General features: G+C 34.4%; 2 protein-coding genes and 1 long non-coding RNA gene across 3 annotated transcripts; 2 read left to right on the plus strand and 1 right to left on the minus strand.

The window, feature by feature from the left end:
- The first annotated feature begins 3,223 nt into the window (after positions 1-3,223).
- Positions 3,224-7,931, plus strand: LOC144557891 (syntaxin-22-like). Its single transcript, XM_078306525.1, has 7 exons — positions 3,224-3,739; positions 4,330-4,423; positions 4,498-4,637; positions 4,720-4,794; positions 4,893-5,050; positions 5,152-5,252; positions 7,500-7,931. Exons 1-7 carry the CDS (start codon positions 3,540-3,542, stop codon positions 7,563-7,565), a joined length of 834 nt encoding a protein of 277 aa, XP_078162651.1. The 5' UTR covers positions 3,224-3,539; the 3' UTR covers positions 7,566-7,931.
- Positions 7,932-12,209: 4,278 nt separating this feature from the next.
- On the plus strand, positions 12,210-13,157 carry LOC144558012 (uncharacterized). Its single transcript, XR_013512833.1, has 2 exons — positions 12,210-12,654; positions 12,771-13,157. It is a non-coding gene; the product is annotated as an uncharacterized LOC144558012 (long non-coding RNA).
- A 2,738-nt stretch (positions 13,158-15,895) lies between these two features.
- LOC144558011 (benzyl alcohol O-benzoyltransferase-like) lies at positions 15,896-18,416 on the minus strand. Its single transcript, XM_078306705.1, has 2 exons — positions 17,560-18,416; positions 15,896-16,955 (listed from the first exon to the last, which is right to left on the minus strand). The coding sequence occupies exons 1-2, from the start codon at positions 18,007-18,009 to the stop codon at positions 16,011-16,013; spliced, it is 1,395 nt and encodes a 464-aa protein (XP_078162831.1). The 5' UTR covers positions 18,010-18,416; the 3' UTR covers positions 15,896-16,010.
- Positions 18,417-22,983: the final 4,567 nt, after the last annotated feature.

A 22,983-nucleotide genomic window follows, 5' to 3' on the forward strand; every position in this document is an offset into this window, starting at 1 on the left:
CAAATGTTAGTTCTCACATATAACTCAATTTAATATGTACTATCTAATAATTAATATACTTGATTACTTTTCAGAAAAATAATTAATATATTGAGTTTGACTTGAGTGGTATCAGTAGCATCGACATGTTTGTGTTATTTGGAGGTGGAGGCATATATAATAGATGGAATCAATTGATCTCTATTTTTTTTAATTATATATAATTTGATATATAATTTGAAGTAAAATATCATAAATATTATAAACATATTATAATATATTATACAAGCTTCATACAATGAATGCAAACTCTTCAATGTATTGATTTATTTCATGAGTGATATATTTAAAACGAATTCAAACTCTTAAAAGTATTAATTTACTTCACGAGTGATAAATTTATGTACAAAATTTTAAAAATTCAAATTTATTTAGTTAAAATCAACTAATCAAAAAATTATAAAAAAATACATTGAAAATAACTTATAAATCTTTTTTATTTTTACTGCTTGATTTAAAACTGATTAAATTTTAAATTAACACATTGTTTACAAATTACAATAAATTTTTACAATCAGAATTCATCATTTGAAAAGTATATTTAATATGAAGCAAAAAAAAAAGTATATTTAATAGGTTCTTTAGACAATAATATTGCATGTCTTATATTAACGACGTCACGCTAGCCATACTCTTAATATATTCAACTTGGGACTAATTCGGATCATATATATAAGTCTCTGATTCACAGGGGCGGACTCAGTGTAGTTCATGGGGGGCAGCTGCCCTCTCCTGATTTTTGAAAGTAGTGGAAAAAATAGGTTGATTTCGGTTTTGCCCCCCTCTGAAAATTAAGTTGCCCCTCTCTGGAGAAAAAGGGTCAAGTTCTCTCTCTTGATTACTGGTGAGAATAAGCCATGGGATTTTCTCTTTCCTTTGAATTTTGTAGTTTTAAAAATTATCTTCTTTAACCTAATTTTCATATAACAAAGGAGGAAAAAGAATCTTACAAAGAGATTCCACATGTCATTGACCCAATAAAATGCTTCTTGTTTTATTTTAATTTTTGGATATGCTTAGTTTATGGTGAGCCAATGACTTTTTCATATTTTTCATGTGTTGGTCTATGTGTTATGGATGTACCCAAAATGAAAGGGCCACATTAATTGAGGAGTTCAAATTAATTTAAATGGTGGCTCTATGACAGTGGGTCCCACTGGTCGGATTGTCATCTAACACACCCAAATATGCATTAAATCTTGTAAAGTCCATATAAAATCAACCATTTGGAGGTTTTTCGCGTTCTTCATATCGAAATTCTCGATTTAACATGTAGAACGTACATTTGTATGGATTTTATTTTCAATAAATCCAAATCTTATTTTTGTGAATTTATAAAAAAAAAATATTTTAAGGCATTGATTCGACTCGATAAGCTAATGAGCTTGAAGTCGATAAAATGTTTGAATCTGATTCCTGCCCCGTCCCGACAAAAATCGGGTCCACCCCTGCTGATTCGTGCAAGATTCCGTATGCCAGGTTCATTTATACGTTCGCATGCAAGCTCAGGGGACGTCAGCTGATTATATATCGGCGAGGAACAGATGATGGTGCGGTGGTCCAAAATAAATTAAAGCAGACTTTTCACTTCATAAAATTATTTATTTTTCCGATGGTTTACTTTTATACGTGCTCCAATTGAAACAAATAAAGATGACTTTTCACTTCGTGGGATTATTTTTCTTCTGTATTTCAATGTTATCTGTGCTCCAAGACAAACAATGCTGACTTCTCACTTCGTGGAATTAATTATTCTATATATTTTAATTCTATCGGACGTATGTTTTATCTATACTTTTTGAAAAGTAAATATATTGGAGAGGGGTCAAATGTTCATTAATTTAGTGTCTTAATTATATCTTACATTTTTGTTTTTGTTTTCAAAATTCAAATAGAGAATTCAAACTGCTCAAAATGATATTCATATTAAAATGTGATTGGAAATCAAATTTTCTATTTTCTGAAAACAAAATTACGATTTATTTTAAATGAGTACAAAATTATTGTATTTTGAATGGTTCGAATCATCTATTTAGACATGAAAATTTTCATGAAAATGAAAATAAAAATGTGTAGCATAATTAGACACAAAAACAAAGGAACAGTTTGAACCCTCATATATATTTTAATTTTTTTTTTTGCATGCATCGTTTTGAGATGATAATTAGAGTTGCGTTAAGGTGCTTAATGAAGTAAAAAAAAAAGTAATTACTTCGGCTCCACACTTAATTTTTAAAATTTGAACAGTGAATCTGGATCACTCAATTCATTATGTATATCGAAATAATGTAATAGAAATTATTTTTAGAAGTATATCAAAAAATCTGTAAAATAATCTACACAATTGTATGTAGCATATACAAAATCTACACAATGACTTGTAAACAATTCATTGTTCATGTAAACACATTGTTTACAATATAAAGTAAATCCATTTTTACCATACAAATTATTTTTAGAATTATATCAATTCATTATGTATATTGAAATATTGTAATTTTTTGAAGGCATCTTTTCGAAAAATCTAAAAAATTTAAAATAATAAAATATGATATCCTACAATATTTAAATATGTAGATTATATTAAGCGACTCTCATCGACCATTCTAACTTGAAAAAATTATATACTTTTTTTTCTATATACCTACTGAGTTTTAAACTTGAGGGTTTGGAATGTACCATGTCTATATGATATCCGTTCTTAATCTTCTCCATTCAGCCCAACAATTATGTCTCCATCTTTTGAAAAATAAAAAAAATAGACTTCCTAAGTTGGACTTGCGGAGTATAAGATTTAGGCTTAAGAGCCCAAGAGCTGGTAAAATATAAGCCTGGCCTGTTCAATAAAAGGCAGCTCCGTGCGCAGCATGCCATTCAAACATTGACCCGAATCCGTATCACCCCAGGTACCTGAGGTGCAAGTGGTGAATCTGGACTGTCTATTTTACTTGGAAAGAATCTCAAAGCAGATCTCTACAGATTCAACACACTGGATTAAGTTTGATATGGATGAAATTGATCTGGCCCGTTCATTTTTTTCAATTGCACCTCCGGTACCTGAGGGGACACGAACGACTCACATTGACCCCAGCCGTCTCTTATTCTTTCTCTACCTTTCCAAATTCCAACTAGACACCCTTATTAAATAAATTTATTTATTATTTCTCAACTACCATATCCTCGATAAATAATAAAACAAATTTTCCCTAGAGAAAAAAGAAAACTAAAATTAAAAAAAAAAACGAACGAAGAAAGAGAACAAGAAAAGGTAAAACATAGGAATTAATAAACGAAAAGACATCAAGACAACTCGGAAACAGCGGAGTTGCGGACCCCCTCCACCCCCCGGATCACCATCGAAGAGCGAAATTGAGATCGTTGAATCAATCAATCAATTCCTTGTTGGTTTAGCTTGCATTACGCGCATCATCAAATCAAATTCAATCCAATAAAATTCTACTAATCTAGGGTTAGGAGGAAAGGAGGGAATTGAGGAAAAGATGAGCTTCGAGGATTTGGAATCGGGGAGGTTGGTGGCGAGGGGAGGGAGATCGACGTCGTCGTCGAATGGAAAGCAGCAGGATCCGACGAGGGCGCTTGCGTCGGGGGTTTTTCAGATTACGACGCACGTCGGCGCCTTTCAGCGTCTCGTCAACACCCTCGGCACCCCCAAGGACACCCCTGAGCTCCGCGATAAGCTGTTTGTCTCGCTTTCTCTCTCTTTATCTTTCGTTTGCAATTGATAACATTTAGTCGATGAGAATTTGAGAATTTGATATATAATTTGGTTTGTGACCAGGGTTCATATTGTCTCAGTTGACTTTTATGTTTGACCCAATTTTTGGGCTCCCGGAATTTAGATTTCTCAAGCTTTATTGGCGTTTAGAATGAATGATTCTGGAAAATTGGTAGAACATGTATTGTGATATTGACAGTATAATTTTATTTTACCTTTTTGTTAATGTTGTTGTGTACAAAGGGAGCATTATCTGCATTAATTTAGTTGTAAATGGTACTTATAAATTATGGATTGAGGGGGGTTGAGTTCCTTTCAGGGGAATGTGTTTTATAAATGAATTGCTTGAAGTGTTCGGTCTTGTGAATAGTCACTTTTGACATGTAAATTTGTTTTCATTTGGCATGAAGAAAGGATAGACATGTTCTGTGAGTAGCATGCAAATTAGTAAATTTCTACAAATTCATTTATTGTTACCGGCATATACTTAGATCTTATAATTTTCTTGAAGTTATTTTGGTGTGGTTTGCCTTATTAGCTTGTTGTGTTGGCAGGCACAAGACGAGGCTTCAAATTCTTCAGCTAATAAAAAATACAACAGAAAAGCTCAAGTTAGCCAGTGAAGCTGATAAGAACAGTGAAATTAGTGTAAGCACCCCATTTTTATTTTTTATTTTCAATCCTTACATTTAGATTCAAATTTATTTAATTATGCAATGCAGGCAAGTAAGAAGATAGCAGATGCAAAGCTGGCAAAAGATTTCAAAGCAATTATGCAGGAGTTTCAGAAGGCTCAGAATCTTGCTGTTCAGAGAGAAACAGCATATGCTCCATTTGTTCCCCACGCTGTTCTTCCCTCTAGGTTTCATATTAATCTTCTTTGTGTGTGGAACTATTTTAAGTCTGCTGTGCCAAACGGCTAAGTCTCCTTTGTCTTGGTGCAGTTATACAGCAGGTGAGATCAATGTAGGTTCAGACAGGACGCCGGAACAGCGTGCTGCACTTGTAGAATCAAGGAGGTAAATAGAGCTGCATTTTATTGACGCTATATTGCTCGATTATTGTATTATAGTAAAAGGCAGACAAATAGGGAAGTATAATTTAAGATGCTATGCAGGCAGGAGGTTCTGTTGCTTGACAATGAGATAGCATTTAATGAGGCGATAATAGAGGAGAGGGATCAAGGTATTCAGGAGATACAAAACCAAATTGGTGAAGTCAATGAAATCTTCAAGGACCTCGCTGTACTTGTTCATGAACAAGGCGCTGTCATTGGTTTGTGTTCTTTTAATCACTTAATACTTTTACTTTTCTATTTTTGATTTTGTTCACTTTCTTATTCTCCCTTTTGGGGGTAATTGCTCATTCTTTTGCAGATGATATAGACTCCAACATAGAGAATGCAGCAGCAGCAACTACTCAGGCGAAGACTCAGCTTGCCAAGGCCTCCAAAACCCAGAAGTCTAATTCATCTCTGGTAATTCATTTCTCACCACTCCTGAATTTTTCATACTTGTCACTTTATATTGGTGTCACTCCTGAAGTTTTCATTTCTCACCTAGAAGTCTGCCAGTTCGTATGATTCATATGCAACCTTGTGTGTGTTCACTTAATTTTCCAGCTTTTGGCTTATTATATCTACAAAGAATAATTTTGCTTTAAATTGGGTTAACTTGAGGTTTAATTTAGGGAAAATTTCTGCTGTGCCCATATAAACTTTTAAAATAGCCAATTTACCCATCAAAACAACATAATATCCAATATCCCCATACAAACTTTATATTATTTATTTTATTCCCTTTTATCTATTAAATTTATTTAATTATTTTAAATATTATTTGGACAAATACACCCTTCCCTTTCACTGTCTGTCTAAGTTAGTCGGTACTCTTTCTCCAACTAAACACCCCAGCAAAAACAATGGCGCACCCTGTACATCTCCCTGACGTCTCTCCCGCCCTCTCCTCTCACTGAACCTAGATAGTCAAGCCTCTCCCGCTCTTTCCTCTCGTTTTCACTGGCATGCCCTCTCTTGTCTCCCCTTTTCATTTCCAGCACTAGTCGCATGTCTCAGTTTATTCAAAATTTCAGCTGAATACGAAAATCCTTTTATCTTTTTATCCACTACCCAGAAAAATACACAAATTGAGAATAATGTGTATCTAAGTGTCCTTCATCTATAAAAAAAATTGGCAAGTTCAAATTCACAACCAATAAATACTTGCAAAAATCAAAGTGAAAATATAAATGTTATTTATACTGGTACCAACAGAGTTTCTTTTTGTTTTCCATTATTATTTTTTCTGGTATAGTGGTATCAGAAGCTGGTATTAGGTTGCAGTAACATACCCAAACATCGAAAGGTGAAAAGATGCAACATAAAGTAAAAGGGCATAAGAAGGAGATGGTATGACAACTCTTTATGTGAAAACCCTGGTCCTTATGTTCATTAATGCAAAGTTTTTTTAGAAAAAGAGGAAGAGATCAGAAAAAGAAGAAGAGTATTCAGATGTCATTTACAAGCTATGACAGAAAAAAAATCTAGAAGGAAAAGCCTCACTTCATCAATAATATTATATTAACATTGATAAACTTTAAGCATTAAAGCAAGCTCCATTATGAAGTGAATCTGAGATAGATGAGAAATATAAAAAAATAAAAGAAATGCAAGGAAATCCTTGGAGATACTTATTTTATACATCAAAGATACCAAGTCATTTTTTTATAAACTTTGTAAAACCCTTTTTTCTGATAAGATCATAATATTTTTTTTAGGCGTAAAAAATACTTTGTTAATAAAAAGTATCATCAAAAGATCAAAAGAAAAAAGTAAAAAAAACATCCAAAAGATTGAAGGGTTAATCTGAACTTAATGAAGACATTCATTTCATTATCGAACTTAAAAAAATTGAAATGCATAGATCCTACTGCTAATCAGGCTCCTATCACGTTCAAACACATGTCCAGATGGATTAGAATGTGTTGGAGATGCTGGTAGCCGGATACAATACTCTTGTTGGCACGGCTTTGGGACCTAATCTGATACAACGCCCTCTTATGTGTTTCACAGCTTATCAACATGCCAGCCCGTCAAGTTCATGTTGCACTTACATGTTCAACTTGTTTTCTAACTCCTCCCATCCTAATTTAGTTAATTGATCTGGTCTAGGTCCTGCCGAGGTACACCATGGTTTGACCAATTGACAGCATCATGCATGTCAGCGCTGTCAGCATGTCACATCTATTTGACTGGTAAGGTAGCACCTTCAAGGTGTCATGATCCTCATCTAATCTTCAATATGAAGTCTCATCTCTTATTGCTCAATCGACCAGGTCAAACCTCACCTTCTCCCATTTTCAATGACCAGGCGGTGATTAGAGAGCGCCATTAGTTTTTCTCTTGGGATTAAAAGGGATCATCCTCAGGAAAGGGTACCGGAGTCCTTACCTAAGGGTATAGTTGTCAAAATAATATTTAAAATAATTAAATAAAGAGTTAAATAGATGAAAGGGGATAAAAGAAATAATGTAAAGTTTTCATGGGGATATAGGATATTATGTTGTTTTGATGGGGAAATTGGCTATTTTAAAAGTTTACATGGGCACATGAGAAATTTTCCCAATTTAATTTATTGGGGTCAGTTTCCTTTGTGTCAATGAATGTCATGCATACTTGGTTGTATTTAGATCTTAGCTAATTTTTTCAACCCTTTAATGCATGCAGATGTGCTTGCTTTTGGTTATCTTCGGAGTTGTGCTTCTTATCGTTATCATAGTCCTGGCAGCTTAAGTGTTTGATGAAATGCTGTGTATGTCAGGGCTTGGGCCTTGGTTTTTATTTGTACTGATTTGTTTAGTGTGATCTGGCTAAATTGTGGTCTTCTTAGTAGCTTGAGGCATTTGCGAACTGTATTTTGGAGTATCCATAACTGACAGAGCCTATGTATATGCTGTAGTCATTCTGTCTATGAGTGGTTTTGTTTTCTTCTCTGTTTGCTTGGTTTATTTTTCCACTTGGTTAAATCTCATTTTTGTCTTTTGTTTGATGAGTGAGGGGATCTCGGTTCCAAGAATGTAATTATCATCGGACAAATAAATATTTTTTGTTCTATTACTAAATGCAATATTGCTAAGCTGAAGTCCCAACATTTTTGCATGTGTACGAGTGTCGTCTTTAGGTAATGTCCTTTTATTCTCAGCTAGGGGTGCAAACTGATTGGATACGGGTCAGATAGTGATAAAACCATATCTGTATCCGCTTTTTTTTTTTCCAGATACGGATTGGATATTAGACAGATATATTCATTTCTTTCTTCAACAATCCATCAATTTTGGTTCATTTCTTATTCAATTCAATCATGTTGTTAATTTAAAGGGACGTCTCTATTTGAAAGGAAAGGGTATATTTATCTAAAATACAAATTTATTGTATAGAAGGAGATGAATAATGTTTAATTGTTATGGAAATATTGGATATTAAGATATTTTCATGGGAAAATTGGCTATTTTAAAAGTTTCCATGATACACTAGAAATTTTCTCAAAAATTAAAGAGTAAGGCTGTAGTACTATGTATAGCATCAATTTATTTGTACCATAAATTAATAATTTTATTCTTAAAGTTAAATAATCAATCTGAAGCCAATCAACATGATTTTCGCATGAAAATAAACTTACAAACTAAATTTGACATTTTTTTTTTTAAATTCTATATAAATAGAAAGTCACTGCTGTTGAATGTCTAGAATATTTCAATCAAGTAATTTTCTATCTATCTAAAAATGTTTGTAAAAAATATAAAATTTGATCTACTAGTAAATTTTCATGTAGAGATCATGTTAAAGTTGAACAATTCAGAACAACTGTTTGAATTTTGAAAACAAAGATATTGATCTACAGTATATCATAAACAAAACTATGCTATCCACAATATCATAGTCTCACTCAAAATTAAATGTTTGAAGTATAATAAAGACAACTAAATTTATTACAACGCCAAAATATGTATAAAAAATTCGATAGAGAATTGCATAACTAATTCATAAAATAGATTGTGTTGACCCAGCAGACAATGAAGCAACCTATAGAAGCATAATGCGTCATTTTTTTTATATTTTAACAAAAATTGTAAACCCTTGGATTATACAAACTATCAAAGAAGAAGATGGTAGGAAGGACAAAAATACATGTGACGTGGCATAGATAAGTAAATAGAAAATCCAACCCACTTTGTAGACTATGAAACCACAATTAATATTAAAATTGTAGGAATGGAAATATTTAAAATTAATGTGGAAAAACTTGCTAAATAACTAATTTGATTAAGAAAAAAACTTTACCAGTCACATGAATAAGTCTGTCAATGGATATTTATAATCTGATAATTTGATTGTGTTCCGCATGATGGAATGTGTATATGGATCTAAAACATATGAGGATGGTTCAAATGCCTTCATTTTTTTTTTGTCTCTATCATACTTTCATTTCTTAAAATTTTAATAATTTAAAATTTAAAACTTAAAAGTCACAATAAAACCATTGGATGTGATCTATAGCATTTTATCTATGCACGTGAAAAAAGTTATGACATTTCAATTTTATTTTGGTTGTCATCAAGAGCTTGTAAAAAACGTACTAATGTGGATAATTTCTAGACGTTGATTTTTCAACTTATTGATTCACATAAAAATAAAAATGAAATGTCATAAATTTTTATGAGCACATAGAAAAAAATAACATAGGTCACATCTGACGGTCTTATTTTGATTTTTAAGTTTTAAATTTTGAGTTATTAAAGTTTTAAATTTTGAGTTATTAAAGTTTTAAAAAATGGAGACATAGTGGAGACTGCTACAAACAAATCAAACCGAATCAAACTTACTCCAGTCTGAGTTTGGCTTGAATTAATTTCGAACTAAGTTTGATTTGAATTAATTTCAAATTGATTTTTTTACGAACTCAATTTCGAATCTTTTACGAACTTTTTTACAACAAGGAAGAGTGATCATAGTCGCCGAAAGCGAGAAGTAAAAGTCGTCTAGAGTTTTAGAACTGAGAGCAAGAGTTATGACTTATGACTGGACGACCTTATGTTTTAACTTTTAAGTCATCAGTGAACATAAGTCATCAGCATAAAACAACGGATCACGTTACTTTGAATTTCGAAATATAATAGTTCGCGAACCTATTTTGAACGAACCAGGTCTAGTTTGAATTTGGTTTGAATTAATTTTGAACTATTTCGAATCAAATTTTTTACAAACTTTTTCAAATCAAACTCAAATCGAATCACGAACTACAAATTTTTTATGAAGCCCTAGTGGAGACACAAAATGAAAGCATTTGAACCCTCCTTACAAAATATATATATATAGAGGAGGGTTCCACTGCCTCAATTTTTCATGCCTCAACTGAACCTCCAATTTTAAACCGTAGATCAACCATATTCATCAACGGACTGGATTAAAAACTCCTCAACGAAAAAAATCTCTCTAGTTCGCTTCTAGTTTTCTCCATCGCCTCCAGTTTTCTTCTCTTTCTAAGTTCCTCTTTACTCCTGAACATCTTCGCCACCACACTTCGCACTCCTCCGCCACCACCATTCTCTCCCCTCCGCGCCACCTAACCCCCTCTTCGCCACCCCCTCTCTCTCACACACAGCCTCTCCTTGACCCCTCTTGCCCACTCGACGAAACCCTAGATTCCAAGAGGCTCATCATCAAGTCTAATAAAGAAATTTTTCATTTTTGTTTTCATTATTTGCTGAATATTTCCTTGCATGATTAAGTTGCAAAGTTTTTATTTATTTTTCTTGCTTTCTTGCTTCATTTTTTTTTATAAATTTGGCCACGAGATAGTGCAAAATGGTACTGAACAAATTCTGTAATTTTTTCTAATTTGTTGTCTCTTTTCTCCTAGATGGTGAGCTTCATCTTCATGCAATTATCAACCTTCTATTTCTAATGGAATCCAAGGCTTCGAGTTTGGAGACCTTCATGCAATTATTAACCTTCTATTAATATGTGTTTGGAGATCAAATTTTACAATTTTTGAAATTTTTTTACTATTTCTTTAGATTTATTGAAAATCCCTGTTTTCAGCAAATATGGACCATAAAAAAACAGCGATTTTCAATAAATCTAAAGAAATAGTAAAAGAATTTCAAAAAATATAAAATTTGGTCTCCAAACACATATTAATATGGAGAACAAGATGAACGGTTCGGATCGACCGTTAGGATTTTAAAAACTCGAAATCCGAGCCGTTGCATGGAGGGGCTCTATGCTATGCATAGCATGCTAACATATTCCCTCCATGCAACGGCTCGGATTTCGAGTTTTCAAAATCCTAACGGTCGATCCGAACTGTTCATCTTGTTCTCCATATTAATATGTGTTTGGAGACCAAAGTTTACATTTTTTTGAAAGTTTTTTACTATTTCTTTAGATTTATTGAAAATCCTTGTTTTTTTATGGTCCAGATTTGCTGAAAACAGGAATTTTCAATAAATCTAAAGAAATAGTAAAAAAACTCCAAAAAATGTAAAATTTGGTCTCCAAACACATATTAATATGGAGAACAAGATGAACGGTTCAGATCGACCGCTAGAATTTTGAAAACTCGAAATCTGAGCCGTTACATGGAGGGGCTCTATGCTATGCATAGCATAGAGCCCCTCCATGCAACGCCACGGTCGATCCGAACCGGTCATCTTGTTCTCCATATTAATATGTGTTTGGAGACCAAATTTTACATTTTTTGGAATTTGTTTACTATTTCTTTAGATTTATTGAAAATCGCTGTTTTTTTATGGTCCAGATTTGCTGAAAACAGCGATTTTCAATCAATCTAAAGAAATAGTAAAAAAATTCCAAAAAATGTAAAATTTGGTCTCCAAACACATATTAATATGGAGAACAAGATGAACGATTTGGATCGACTGTTAGGATTTTGAAAAGTCAAACTCCAAGGCGTTGCATGGAGGGGCTCTATGCTATGCATAGCATGCTAACATATTCCTATATATGATAGATCATTGGATCCTTGGATTTTAAAATTTTAATATGACTTTAAATAAATTGAAAAGAGTGAGTCTATGGTACTATGCATATCACGGGTTGTTACCGTGCTACGGCTCTATATTAGATTTTTCAAATTCTAACGGTCGATCCGAACCGTTCATTTTGTTCTCCATATTAATATGTGTTTGGAGACCAAATTTTACATTTTTTGAAAAAAAATTTACTATTTTTTTAGATATTTAGAAAATCACTTGATCTGAAAATTCTAGACCATCCAAAAACAGTGATTTTCAATAAATCTAAAAAAATAGTAAAAAAGTTTCAAAAAATGTAAAATTTGGCCTCCAAACACATATTAATATGGAGAACAAGATGAACGGTTCAGATCGACTGTTAAAATTTGAAAACTCTAATATAGAGAGCCGTAACACATTAACAAATCGTAATATGCATAGTACCATAGACTCACTCAATTGAAAATATCTCATCGAAAATTAGAGATATTTTGAGATACACTCACCCAGTCAGACACCCTTCAATCACTTGAGATCAAACTGCCACGTGGCAGCATCGCGGAGTGTGTGAAGAGTGTGACGCAGTAATTAAATATCTGCCTCTCAAACTCTTGCCGACTGGATTGTGCCCTGTCTATCGAACAAAAATTGAAATGGATCGCCGCCGCTTCGGATTCGCTTGGTGCAGGTCGGGAACCGAACCAAATCGATCGGATCTCCGTTTAGCTCGCTGATGGATCCGCCGGATCCCGCCTTGCATCAACTGAATCCGAGCCGGTTTGCGTCACCTTCTACTCTCCCCTTCTACCGCTCTCAAGGTGCTCGATCTAATTCCTCTGAGAAAAGTTACACTTATTTGTGAGTTATTTTCTCATTTAAGCATTAATTGAGTTCTCATATTGACCCAATTAATGACTAACATTAAAGAAATCTGTCTTCATCAAAACTAATTTGATTGTAGTTTTTCATTTCACATCGCTGTGAAGAAAGCAGACTCTGAATTGTCATTCATTAACTACCAAGTAAAAAGTAAGTACCAATTGGTTTAGTTTCTTTGGAAAGATTGCAAAATACTTGAAGTTTTAAATTGGTCATGCTGAATTGTCATTTATCAATGGCGTACTTCTACTCTAAAAGCTTAATAATTATAATGGCAGCTTTTTTGTGATTTAATCTTGATTATGAATTTGTAATTTGTATGATTGTCAAGCTAACGCATTTAGTTATTGAATTGGCTTCCCCAACTACCGTTAGTTTTAGATTTGCTAGCTGAACTAACTGAAATATACTTTCCTTGTCCATTATACTTTGGTACAAGGTTTTTAATGAAAAGAAGTTCTTGTTTGTATATTTTTTCTGTTTTTGTTTTCTTTGGAATTTTATATTCTTAGCCTAACTAAACTAAGGCTCTTATTGATTAATAAGTTTGAACTTAAATACAGCAAATTTAGCATAGTGGTTGCTGGATAACGAAAGAATGCTTGGTAATGTCTTCCATATAAGAGTGGTACGCCACTTGCAAATTGAATACTATAGCTACTGTCAATTGCTACCTACCACATTATTACAAGGAAACAACAAAAATCAATGTGGTCTGTAATTACTGAGAAATTTGGTGGCATTTCATAAAAAAGAGGTTTTGTCAGAGAAGTTGGAATAATGGAATTAGTTGTGTTTTTACACTTCTGGGCCATTAAATGAAAGATGCTTTGTTTGGTAGGATGGTTCCCGATTTAAATTTTTACTTATCTCCTATAGTTTGTGAACTAAAAAATAATGCTGATAATGTCGTGTAACCGTGTTTAACTTTGCTGAATTGGCGAAATCCCCTAACTGGCACGCCCACGGGGCATCAAGCTCGTGTCATGTGTTGTATCGTGTCATGTGGTGCTGTGTTTTGCCAATATCACGTACATACCGTGCAAACACGTGTATTTTTTAACTCACTAAGATCAGCCTCAGTTTCCATTTTCTTGTTTGTTTTTGTATTATCACATATGGCTTTGTTATAACCAGTTAGCACTTAACTGGCCTGGTTAAAAAGATGCAGATGAGCATGATATAAAGAATTAAAAACAAAGAAGAAAATGGTTGGGCTACAAAATCGATCAATTTTACCCCTTCGTTTCGTCTTTCACTTGTGACTCCAAATTATTAATACAGATTTTGCGTGCATTTCTCATGATGAAGCTACGAAATCATACTGGTACACGGTATCAATCCAAGAGGTGAAGATATTTTTCTTTTGATTTTCTTTTCAAGTCACCGAAGTTGGAATGATTTTCATTTCTCAAAGAATTATTGGACAAATATGTGTAAGATCAATTATGTGTGGCGAATCCTAAAACCATCCTATTTGAATTTTTGAATGGGAAAGATTTGTTTGCTGTGTTAAGTGTATACATTATGTGTTTATTAGCAATTTCAGCACAAACGTTTTTAAGATTTGTTTGCTCGTTCAATGTAATTAAATTTGTAACCCAAATTATTTAGGCTAGGAAAATGGATCAGCTGTATTAACTGGAACTTGAAAGATATTTGTGCCAGTACCACATGCAACTTGTTAAGCCAATTTGGATATTGGGAAAAAATTAACTCAAAACTCTAATGTATATTTAATAGTCTTTGAAATTTAGTACAAATCCAAATCACTAGTGCACTTTTGTACGCAGAGAACAATGAGTGTGTTCGGCAGCTTGGCTCAAGAAGTTGGTACTTAACAATTTAATCTCCACTAAGGAGTTGGTGTTCGGCAACAACTTTATGGATTAAGAATGTAACATGGGTGAATAAAATATGTGTTTTATGTATAAAGACCAAATTACCCTCAATGTTTTTTTTTTCATAAAATTATGTTATCTCACACAACCTTTAATTAAGGAAGTTTAAGTACTAATTACATGTACCAGTAAACACTGACACTAAATTTTTGTTTACCACTGGCACTAAATGTTTGTTTATTGGTACTAAACCATTAGATTCGATATAAATCAGCTTGAGACAATTCCCTAAGAGTGCAGATTGGTACCAGCAACTATATTAATTGAAATCTATTAATTATATCAACTAGTTTATTTAAGTTCAAAATCAAATAATGTTCAACAAAACGACAAAAAAATCTAAAATCAAATGGTCATATATGCAAAAAAATTCTCAAATACACAAGAAATTCTCAAATTCCCATTTATCCCAACTTTAGTATCTTATGCCTTCCAGTGGCAGGGTGTCATGCCAGTATACAAAGAGAACAACATCTAGGCCCCTAGAAACCAATTTCTAACTAATTTCTAACTAATAAGAAACCAACAGAAGAACATTTAAAATACATGAAACTCAAAAAGAGCTCCCCTCTATTGTATAAACAAAAATTCCAAAAGGAGGGGAAGCATGGAGGAAAACAACTAGAAAATAAACAACACCAAAAAGCTACAGCAAGCATATTTATTACATAATTGTTGCGATGGGAAATCACATCTTTGGAGCACATAATCAAACATTGGTAGCGATGGATATCCAATGCCAAAAAAAAAAAACAACGAAACTACAAAATATGGACAAACTTTGTTAGGAGGAGGAGATGGATACCGGTCAAATGAGGAAAATGAGGTGTCAATGGAGAGAGCGTCTCGGTGCGAATAAGGTGGAGCTGTCGGATTGGATTTTTTATTGTTAGATTGCCACCAATTTACGCCGGAGAGAGTCGTCTCTTTTCTTTCTCAAGTCTAGGGAGTCGTCCCTCCAAGAGAGGAAGAAGACAATAAAATATTCAAAAAGTATGTGAGGCTCCTTAAGGAGCTGAGCTGTTGAGGGTAAAATTGTGAAAAGAAACACAAATTTGACGTCTAAGGAGGCGCAAAGGAGGGTCAATTTTTAAGGAGGGGAGGGAGCTTCCTTCGACAAATCTGTTGAGGAGACAATTTAAGCTTGTCTAAGGCAGACCTGTTCGGCTAGTTTAAGATCTTAAGGAAGACAAAGGAGGCTAAATCCATCCTACCGAACAGGTACAATGTAATTACAAGTATTGCACATATACAAGTGACTTATCAGAAAGCATTAATTACGCTCTTATAAAAAAGAAATATAGCATGTATACATAGAGCTTAATATCTGCTCTTATGCAAATCATAATTTATAAACACACGACAAGGAACAAAATTTAGAGCTCAGAGTATATCAGAATTGTAGATGTTATGTTCATTCTTTAAAGTGCAGACCTGAGAACAGCAAACTCAGCTTGCTCATCGATGCTCTCCGCTGGCTGTTTGAGGAGAGTGTCAAGCTCTACCATGAACTTTGGCATTGCCGGCCCCGGCAAACAAACTGGTATCACAATTCCATTCTCGCCCTTTGCATTGGTGAAAGGAATATAAAAGCTAGCCACACCAGGAATGGCCCCCACCCCACCTTTAGCTGGTCCACCATAGACGGCCTTTCCCCATCCGAAATTCACATCTCCAAACCCAGCACGAGTAACATCTGACACAAGGTATGCACGCACCACTGTGAAGTGGGGCCGGCCTCGCAACACCATAAGGTCAGCCACTGAACGCATGTAGTCGTGGTTTACCTCTGACTTGGCCTTTCGGACCAAATCCAACGCATAACCCAATGGATTTTTGCACAACTTATCTGCTGTGGAGACGGCCACAGGGAAAGCAAAGGCGTTGCCATAGTATCCGTCGGGGAGATTAAGACCGCTTTTGGTGCCACGAGCATTGACGATGCAAATGATACGCATCTCCTCATCTGGATCAGGGGAAAGGGCAGCCGTGCGGCATTTCCACAGGCAAGCAGTTAGGAGATCAAATGTGGAGATTTTGTTGCGGAGATGATGAGGGGTGTGCTTGCGCAAGGCAGCAATCTCACGGGGGCCAAAGAAAAATGAGCGGTGTGCCATGTCATCAAGGGGCATGAGAGTGCCTTTGGTGTCTTCGACCACATCGTACTCCCTATGCGCGAAGGATGGGCATGGTGGGGATCGTGCTTGAAGAAGCTCTCGTGACCAAACTGGGGGGATGGAAGGGGTTAAATGGCCACGTGCCATCTCGGCAACGGCAGTCATGAATTGGACCAGGCCTTGTGCGTCTGACATGGCATGATGGAGCCGCAAAGCAAATATAAAACCACCACACTGCAACCTCGTTACCTGCACAACATATAATTGAGCAAAGGAGTTAAGCTGATAATTAATCTGATATTTGAGCAGCATAAATTAATTAAATTTTATATATTCTGCAATGAAAAAATAATATTTTATTTGTCAAAAAAGAAGCAATAAGAAAAAAAAAAAAAACGTGACAACGATAGTACTACTGAATGGACTGCATGCATATATGCAATAATAATTTTAAAATTCGGTGAGAGCGAATATTGTTTTCTGTGACTATCAGCTCATGAATAATTGAGCTCAAGGACGTATATCGGTCTAATAAAGGAAATTATAAGGTGCCCTTCAAACATTAACTAACTGTTTGCAAGTTCAGACACCGAACCTACTTGCTGTCCCCCTAATTACCGAATCACATATATGTTTCATCTAATCATATATTATACTTTTTTTTTCCAATTATATATCCAAAATATTTACTATATTTTAAATTTTTTTATTCGACCAGGAAATTGGCCCATTTATTAGCCATTATATGGAAGATTTACACCTTGATGATTTCATCAATCAGAACTTTTAAAAGGACAAAAAAAAAATTAACATGCATAGGTACACATAAAGTGCCCATATATAGATACCATACCTGGATCAAGAGCAAAGGTGAGTTAAGCACTTCACTCGAGCCAGGGACATCAAACAGAAGCTCCTCTAAACATGGAAAAGGTGGTTGCAGCAAATCACCGAACTGCTCGAGAGACACGTCAGCATCAGCCTCGATGAACAGAACACCCTCACCGGTGCACTCAACCACCAGCTTCCTCGATCCGTCTTGGAGTTCCCTTAGACGGCCAGCAAACGGGTAGTACGGGACCAATGCCTTGGCTAAGGCATCCCGGATAACTTTGGCAGGATCCCTGCCTTTCATGGACGGGTTGTAGCGGTAGAACTGGATCACGGGGATGTGGAACCGCAATCCCTCTTGGTCGTCTATGTCGGACAGACGTTTGAACTCGTGCGGTGTCTGCTCAGCAGGACCGACAAGCACTGCATTGCGCCTGTGGACACGGAAGGTCAAGGAACTGTCTGGTGCCATTTGCTGTTAATTACTTTTTATTGACTTAAAACTGGAGAGCTGAGCTTGAGTATATATAAGAGGAAAAATTAATTTGCTTTTGTTGTGTTTCAGGTTTTCAGCCGAGTGTGGGGTGTGTTTCATAAGGCTGTGTGGAAAACGATTTATATAGACCAAGGGACTGGTGGGGCCAGTAGACTTTCACAAATATTATGATTATATAAAAGACTTGGTAGAAAAAAGAAAAAATCTGGGTTGGTTAGAGTAGGGATTTGCTCGGAAGCCTCTCAGAAATTGTAGGACGTGGCTGTTGCAGTCACATAAAATATTGTTCAGTTGTTTCTGTTGTAATATATACTGAGTTGACCCGAGTAATTGGTCTGTTTAGAATGTACATTTATACTAGCGTGGTTGTTGACATGTTACCGTATGAATGCTCTGACTTCGATCAGGACTTCGGGTTCTAACAAAAAGAAGAACGAGCTTCCCTGAGAATAAACGCTTGAAATTTTTCAGAAGATGCACGGTATATATCTGCATTGCCACTAGTACAATTACTTGGGAAATTCCAACTGCTATTAGGATGTATCTACTCCAGGGGTGAAAAGGGAGCGGATTCAGAGCGGATAATGCTAATACTATTTCTGTATCCGTCTTTCAATGAACGGATACGGATACGGATACGGATAGTAAATATATATCAAAAATATTTAAAATCAAATCCGCTTTAAACAGATACGGGTACGGATTCAAATACGGATATGAAACGAATAATTTTTCGGATAATTAATTTATACACTTTAAAATACAAATAAAAATATGATAAATAGTACCTTATTATTGTCTTGAAACAAGAATTAAAACTAATTTAATCGAGACTAAAAGCAGACTACACTATAGTCACGAGCTAAAATCTTGAATGGAGAAGAACAGAGAGTGAAGAAATGCAGGTAAATTAAAAAAAAAAAATAGCTCTATTGTAGCATCATCACCGGCGAAAAAGAGATTAAATAGGAAACCAGATCGTATTATCATTTATCCCACAACCAATACTGAAATGAATAATTATATAACAACTTCTATCCGGAACAGTAAAATCGGAGCCAGTTGGGAGCAATTTCTGAATCCGGATATCCACTCTGTTTACACCTTCATAAAATTATCCGCATCCGCCATTATTTCACCATATGCAAAAAAAAATCCATATCTGTATCCAAAATTATTCGTATCCATTTTATCCGGATTCGAATAATCTTCGGATATGGAGCGAATATGGAGCGGATTATCCATATCTGTTTACACCCCTAATCTTCTCGCCGTACTCGATGTATGTATTCAGTTATTATAATAATTATATTCATTCCCACACTCCTATCTCTCTCTATTCCCACAGCTACAATATAGAAATATTGTTTTATGGTCCCATTAATTATTTAAACACTTCTAAAATTAAAGGGTCACGTTAAATAAGAAAGGTGATAATTATTTAGAGGTTGTACTATGATTCCCACTAATTATTTAAATACTTCTAAAATTACCAGGTCCACATCTAAAATTAGAGGTTGTACTATGATCCCCACAAATTATTTATCCATACAAAAAAATATTAATCATGGTAAACGTATACGAGGTGATTATTCAAGTATTTTTTACATATTGTATGTATAAATATTTGTAAGTATAAGTATAAATACTTTCACGACGATGTATAAATATTTGATATTAATATTTGTAGTATTTATACGATGTATAAATACTTGTAATACTTGATATTAATACTTTCACATATCAGCCAGTGTCATATGTAAAAAATATTTGCAAGTATAGGTATAAATACTTTCACGACGAGATATAAATACTTGTGTGACGACGAGGTCGAGAGTATGTTATCATGGATCTCATTTGAAAAAGAAAATTGCGTAGAAAACGTTCGTGATTTTGTGAATATATCCGCCAATTGTTCTTCACTTCATACAAATGGCATTTCTATTTTCTTTGCTTGAATTTTTTCTCTAATAAAGTGGTAATCCACTTCGATGTGTTTTGTTCTCTTGTGAAACACCGGGTTGGATGCTATGTGTCGTGCCGCTTGATTGTCACAAAACATTTCATTGGTGTTTGAATTTTAATTCTCATATCCGTAAGGATTTGCTTAATCCATGTCAATTCACTCGCGGTTGATGCCATGGCCCGATATTCTGCCTCGACGCTTGATCGTGCCACGACATTTTGTTTCTTGCTTTTCTATGTGACTAAATTTTCACCTACAAATGTGTAAAAACCGGTTGTCGATTTTCATCGAAGTTTCCGGTCAATCTGCATCGGAATAGCCATATAGGTTATTAGGATTATTATTTTTCATCAAAATTCTCTTTCCGGGTGTTCCTTTTAAATATCTTAAAATTCTATTTATTGCTTCTAAATGTGATGTTCTTGGAGCATACATAAATTTGCTAATTTGGCTAACCGAAAAAGAAATATCCGGTCGAGTTACGTTAAGATAGATCAATTTTCCTTCAAGTCTTTAAAATTGATTTATATCTTCTAATGGTTCACCATCCTCAATATTTATTTTTCATTTATTATCTATCCGGGTAGAGGCCAGCTTACAACATATTTTACCGATGTCTTTTAATAAGTCAAATGTGTATTTTCTTTGCAAAATAAATAAGTCTTCTCATGATCATGCTATTTATATTCCTAGAAAATATTTTAGATATCCGAGGTCCTTAATTTCAAATTTTCCCTCAATTGTTTTTTTTTTGAATTTATTGATAATGACTCCCAGTGATTATGATGTCATCACATAAATCCAGATTAAGGTTGTTAATCTACCATCAATTTTGGTGAACAAAGAGTGGTCGACACTATCTATTTTGAAATTACAAGTTAATAAAAATGAGCTTAGTTTGTCATACCATGCCTGTGAAGATTGCTTTAATCCGTAGATTGATTTATTTAGCCTACAAACTAAATTGGAATTTATTTCCAATTTATGACCGGATGGTATTGTTATGTGCACCTCCTCTTTGAGTGTTACTTAAATAAAAGCATTTTTACGTCAATTTGATAAATGTCCCAACTATTATTTACGGTAATAGAGAATAGAATTCTCACGGTATTCATTTCGGTTACCGGTGCAAAAGTTTCATAATAATCTATACCGTAGATTTGAGTGTATCATTTGGGATTTAGGATTTCATGGTAATCTTGCCTTATATCGTTCTATGGTACCGTCACTATTGTACTTGGTTTTGTAAACTCATTTACAACCAACGGATTTTTTATTTTTTGGTAATAAAATAATTATCTAGGTTTCATTTTTTTTTCTAGAGCTTGTAGCTCTTCTTTCATGGCTTTACGTACACCAATTTGGAGTTTGAATAGCCTCTTAAAAGAAAATGGCTTTATGTACACCAATTTGGGGTTTGAATATCCTCTTAAAAGAAATTTGGTTCTACTTCGTTTTGAAGTGATATGATAAGTACGTTATGTTGAGATGAAATATTTTCATATGAGACGTATAAGTTACACAATCCCTAAGTCGTGTTGAGGGTTGATGCATGTGTTCTTGATTACCTTCTTACTAAATTTTCTTCTATCTCATTATCATTGTTATTATGATTTTTTTTCTTATAATTCTTCTATTTGGTTGTTAGTCTCAATTTCGTGATGGTCATTATGTGAGGGCTCTAAATCAAATATTAGAGGTATTTGAGGTCTTACCAAATTATTTTGGTCATTGGTAGAAGATTTTTTTAATTCTTCATTTTCTTTGAAATATGGTTTATCTTCACAAAAAATAACATTCCTAGATATAAAAAAAAAAAAAATGTTGATGGGATCATAACAGTTATAACCCTTTCTATAAGATAAATATCAAAAAAAATATTGTTGATAAAAAAATCCAACTTGTCATTTCCTTTAATTTTAACAAAGTACACACAACCAAAAACTCTCAAATGATTGAAATTCATTTTTTCTTAATAAAGAATTTCTAATGGATTTTTATTTTTTACGACAACGCTAGGTAATCTATTAATTAGGTGTCGCACTAAGTATAGCATCCGACTAATAAATTTTTGGATCATTTGTTTGAAATAATAGTGAATGAACTGGATCAGGCCTTGTGCGTCAGACATGGCATGATTGAGCCGCAAAGCAAGGATAAAACTTCCACACTGCAACCTCGTTACCTGCACAGCATAATTGAGCAAAGGAGTTAGGCTGATAATTAATCTGATATTTGAGCAGCATAAATTAATTAAATTTTATATATTCTGCAATCAAAAGGGCATCGTTTACTTTCAAAAGGAAAAAAAAAAAATTAACATGCATAGGTACACATAAACTGCCCATATATAGATATCATACCTGGATCAAGAGCAAAGGTGAGTTAAGCACTTCACTCGAGCCAGGGACATCAAACAGAAGCTCCTCTAATTAAGCATGGAAACGGCGGTTGCAGCAAATCACCAAATTGCTCGAGGGACACATCAGCATCAGCCTCGATGAACAGAGCACCCTCAGCGGTGCACTCAACCACTAGCTTCTTCGATCCATCTTGGAGTTCCCTAAGACGGCCAGCAAGCGGGTAGTACAGGACCAATGCCTTGGCTAAGTGATATAGTCTCACACACCTTCTGACTCTTTCATCTTCAATGCCTCGAACTCACCTCGGAGTGTTTATAGGTGCATTTGCTTGATTCGATCATCTCCTTTGTATGCCTTCTCGAGGATCTTCCAAGCTTGCTTGGATGTAGTCGCACCTGCTATCTTCTCAAAGCCCGATTCATCAACGGCTTGGAATAGGTTGTAGAGCGCGGTTTTGTCCTTCTTTCGCGACTCTCTCAATGCCTTCAAATCAATGTTATCAGAACCGGATCAGATATTGACCCGATAAACCTTCGGATTAATGGTTTACTAGTCGAACCGTCGGGTCAACCAATTCAATTGCTGGTTTATTTAAATTCTTACATGTATATGAATATATAG

Source organism: Carex rostrata, chromosome 8, assembly GCF_964058835.1.
Source record: "Carex rostrata chromosome 8, lpCarRost1.2, whole genome shotgun sequence".
Classification (NCBI taxonomy): domain Eukaryota; kingdom Viridiplantae; phylum Streptophyta; class Magnoliopsida; order Poales; family Cyperaceae; genus Carex; species Carex rostrata.

What these genes read in the sequence shown, in the direction of transcription:
- LOC144557891 (XM_078306525.1), top strand. Translation starts at nt 3,540, where the DNA reads ATGAGCTTCGAGGATTTGGAATCGGGGAGGTTGGTGGCGAGGGGAGGG. An exon ending in CCTGAGCTCCGCGATAAGCT is followed by an intron (nt 3,740 to 4,329) that starts GTTTGTCTCGCT and finishes TTGTGTTGGCAG; the next exon opens with GCACAAGACGAGGCTTCAAA. An exon ending in AGAAGTCTAATTCATCTCTG is followed by an intron (nt 5,253 to 7,499) that starts GTAATTCATTTC and finishes TAATGCATGCAG; the next exon opens with ATGTGCTTGCTTTTGGTTAT.
- LOC144558011 (XM_078306705.1), bottom strand. Translation starts at nt 18,009, where the DNA reads ATGGCACCAGACAGTTCCTTGACCTTCCGTGTCCACAGGCGCAATGCA. An exon ending in CACCTTTGCTCTTGATCCAG is followed by an intron (nt 16,956 to 17,559) that starts GTATGGTATCTA and finishes TATGTTGTGCAG; the next exon opens with GTAACGAGGTTGCAGTGTGG.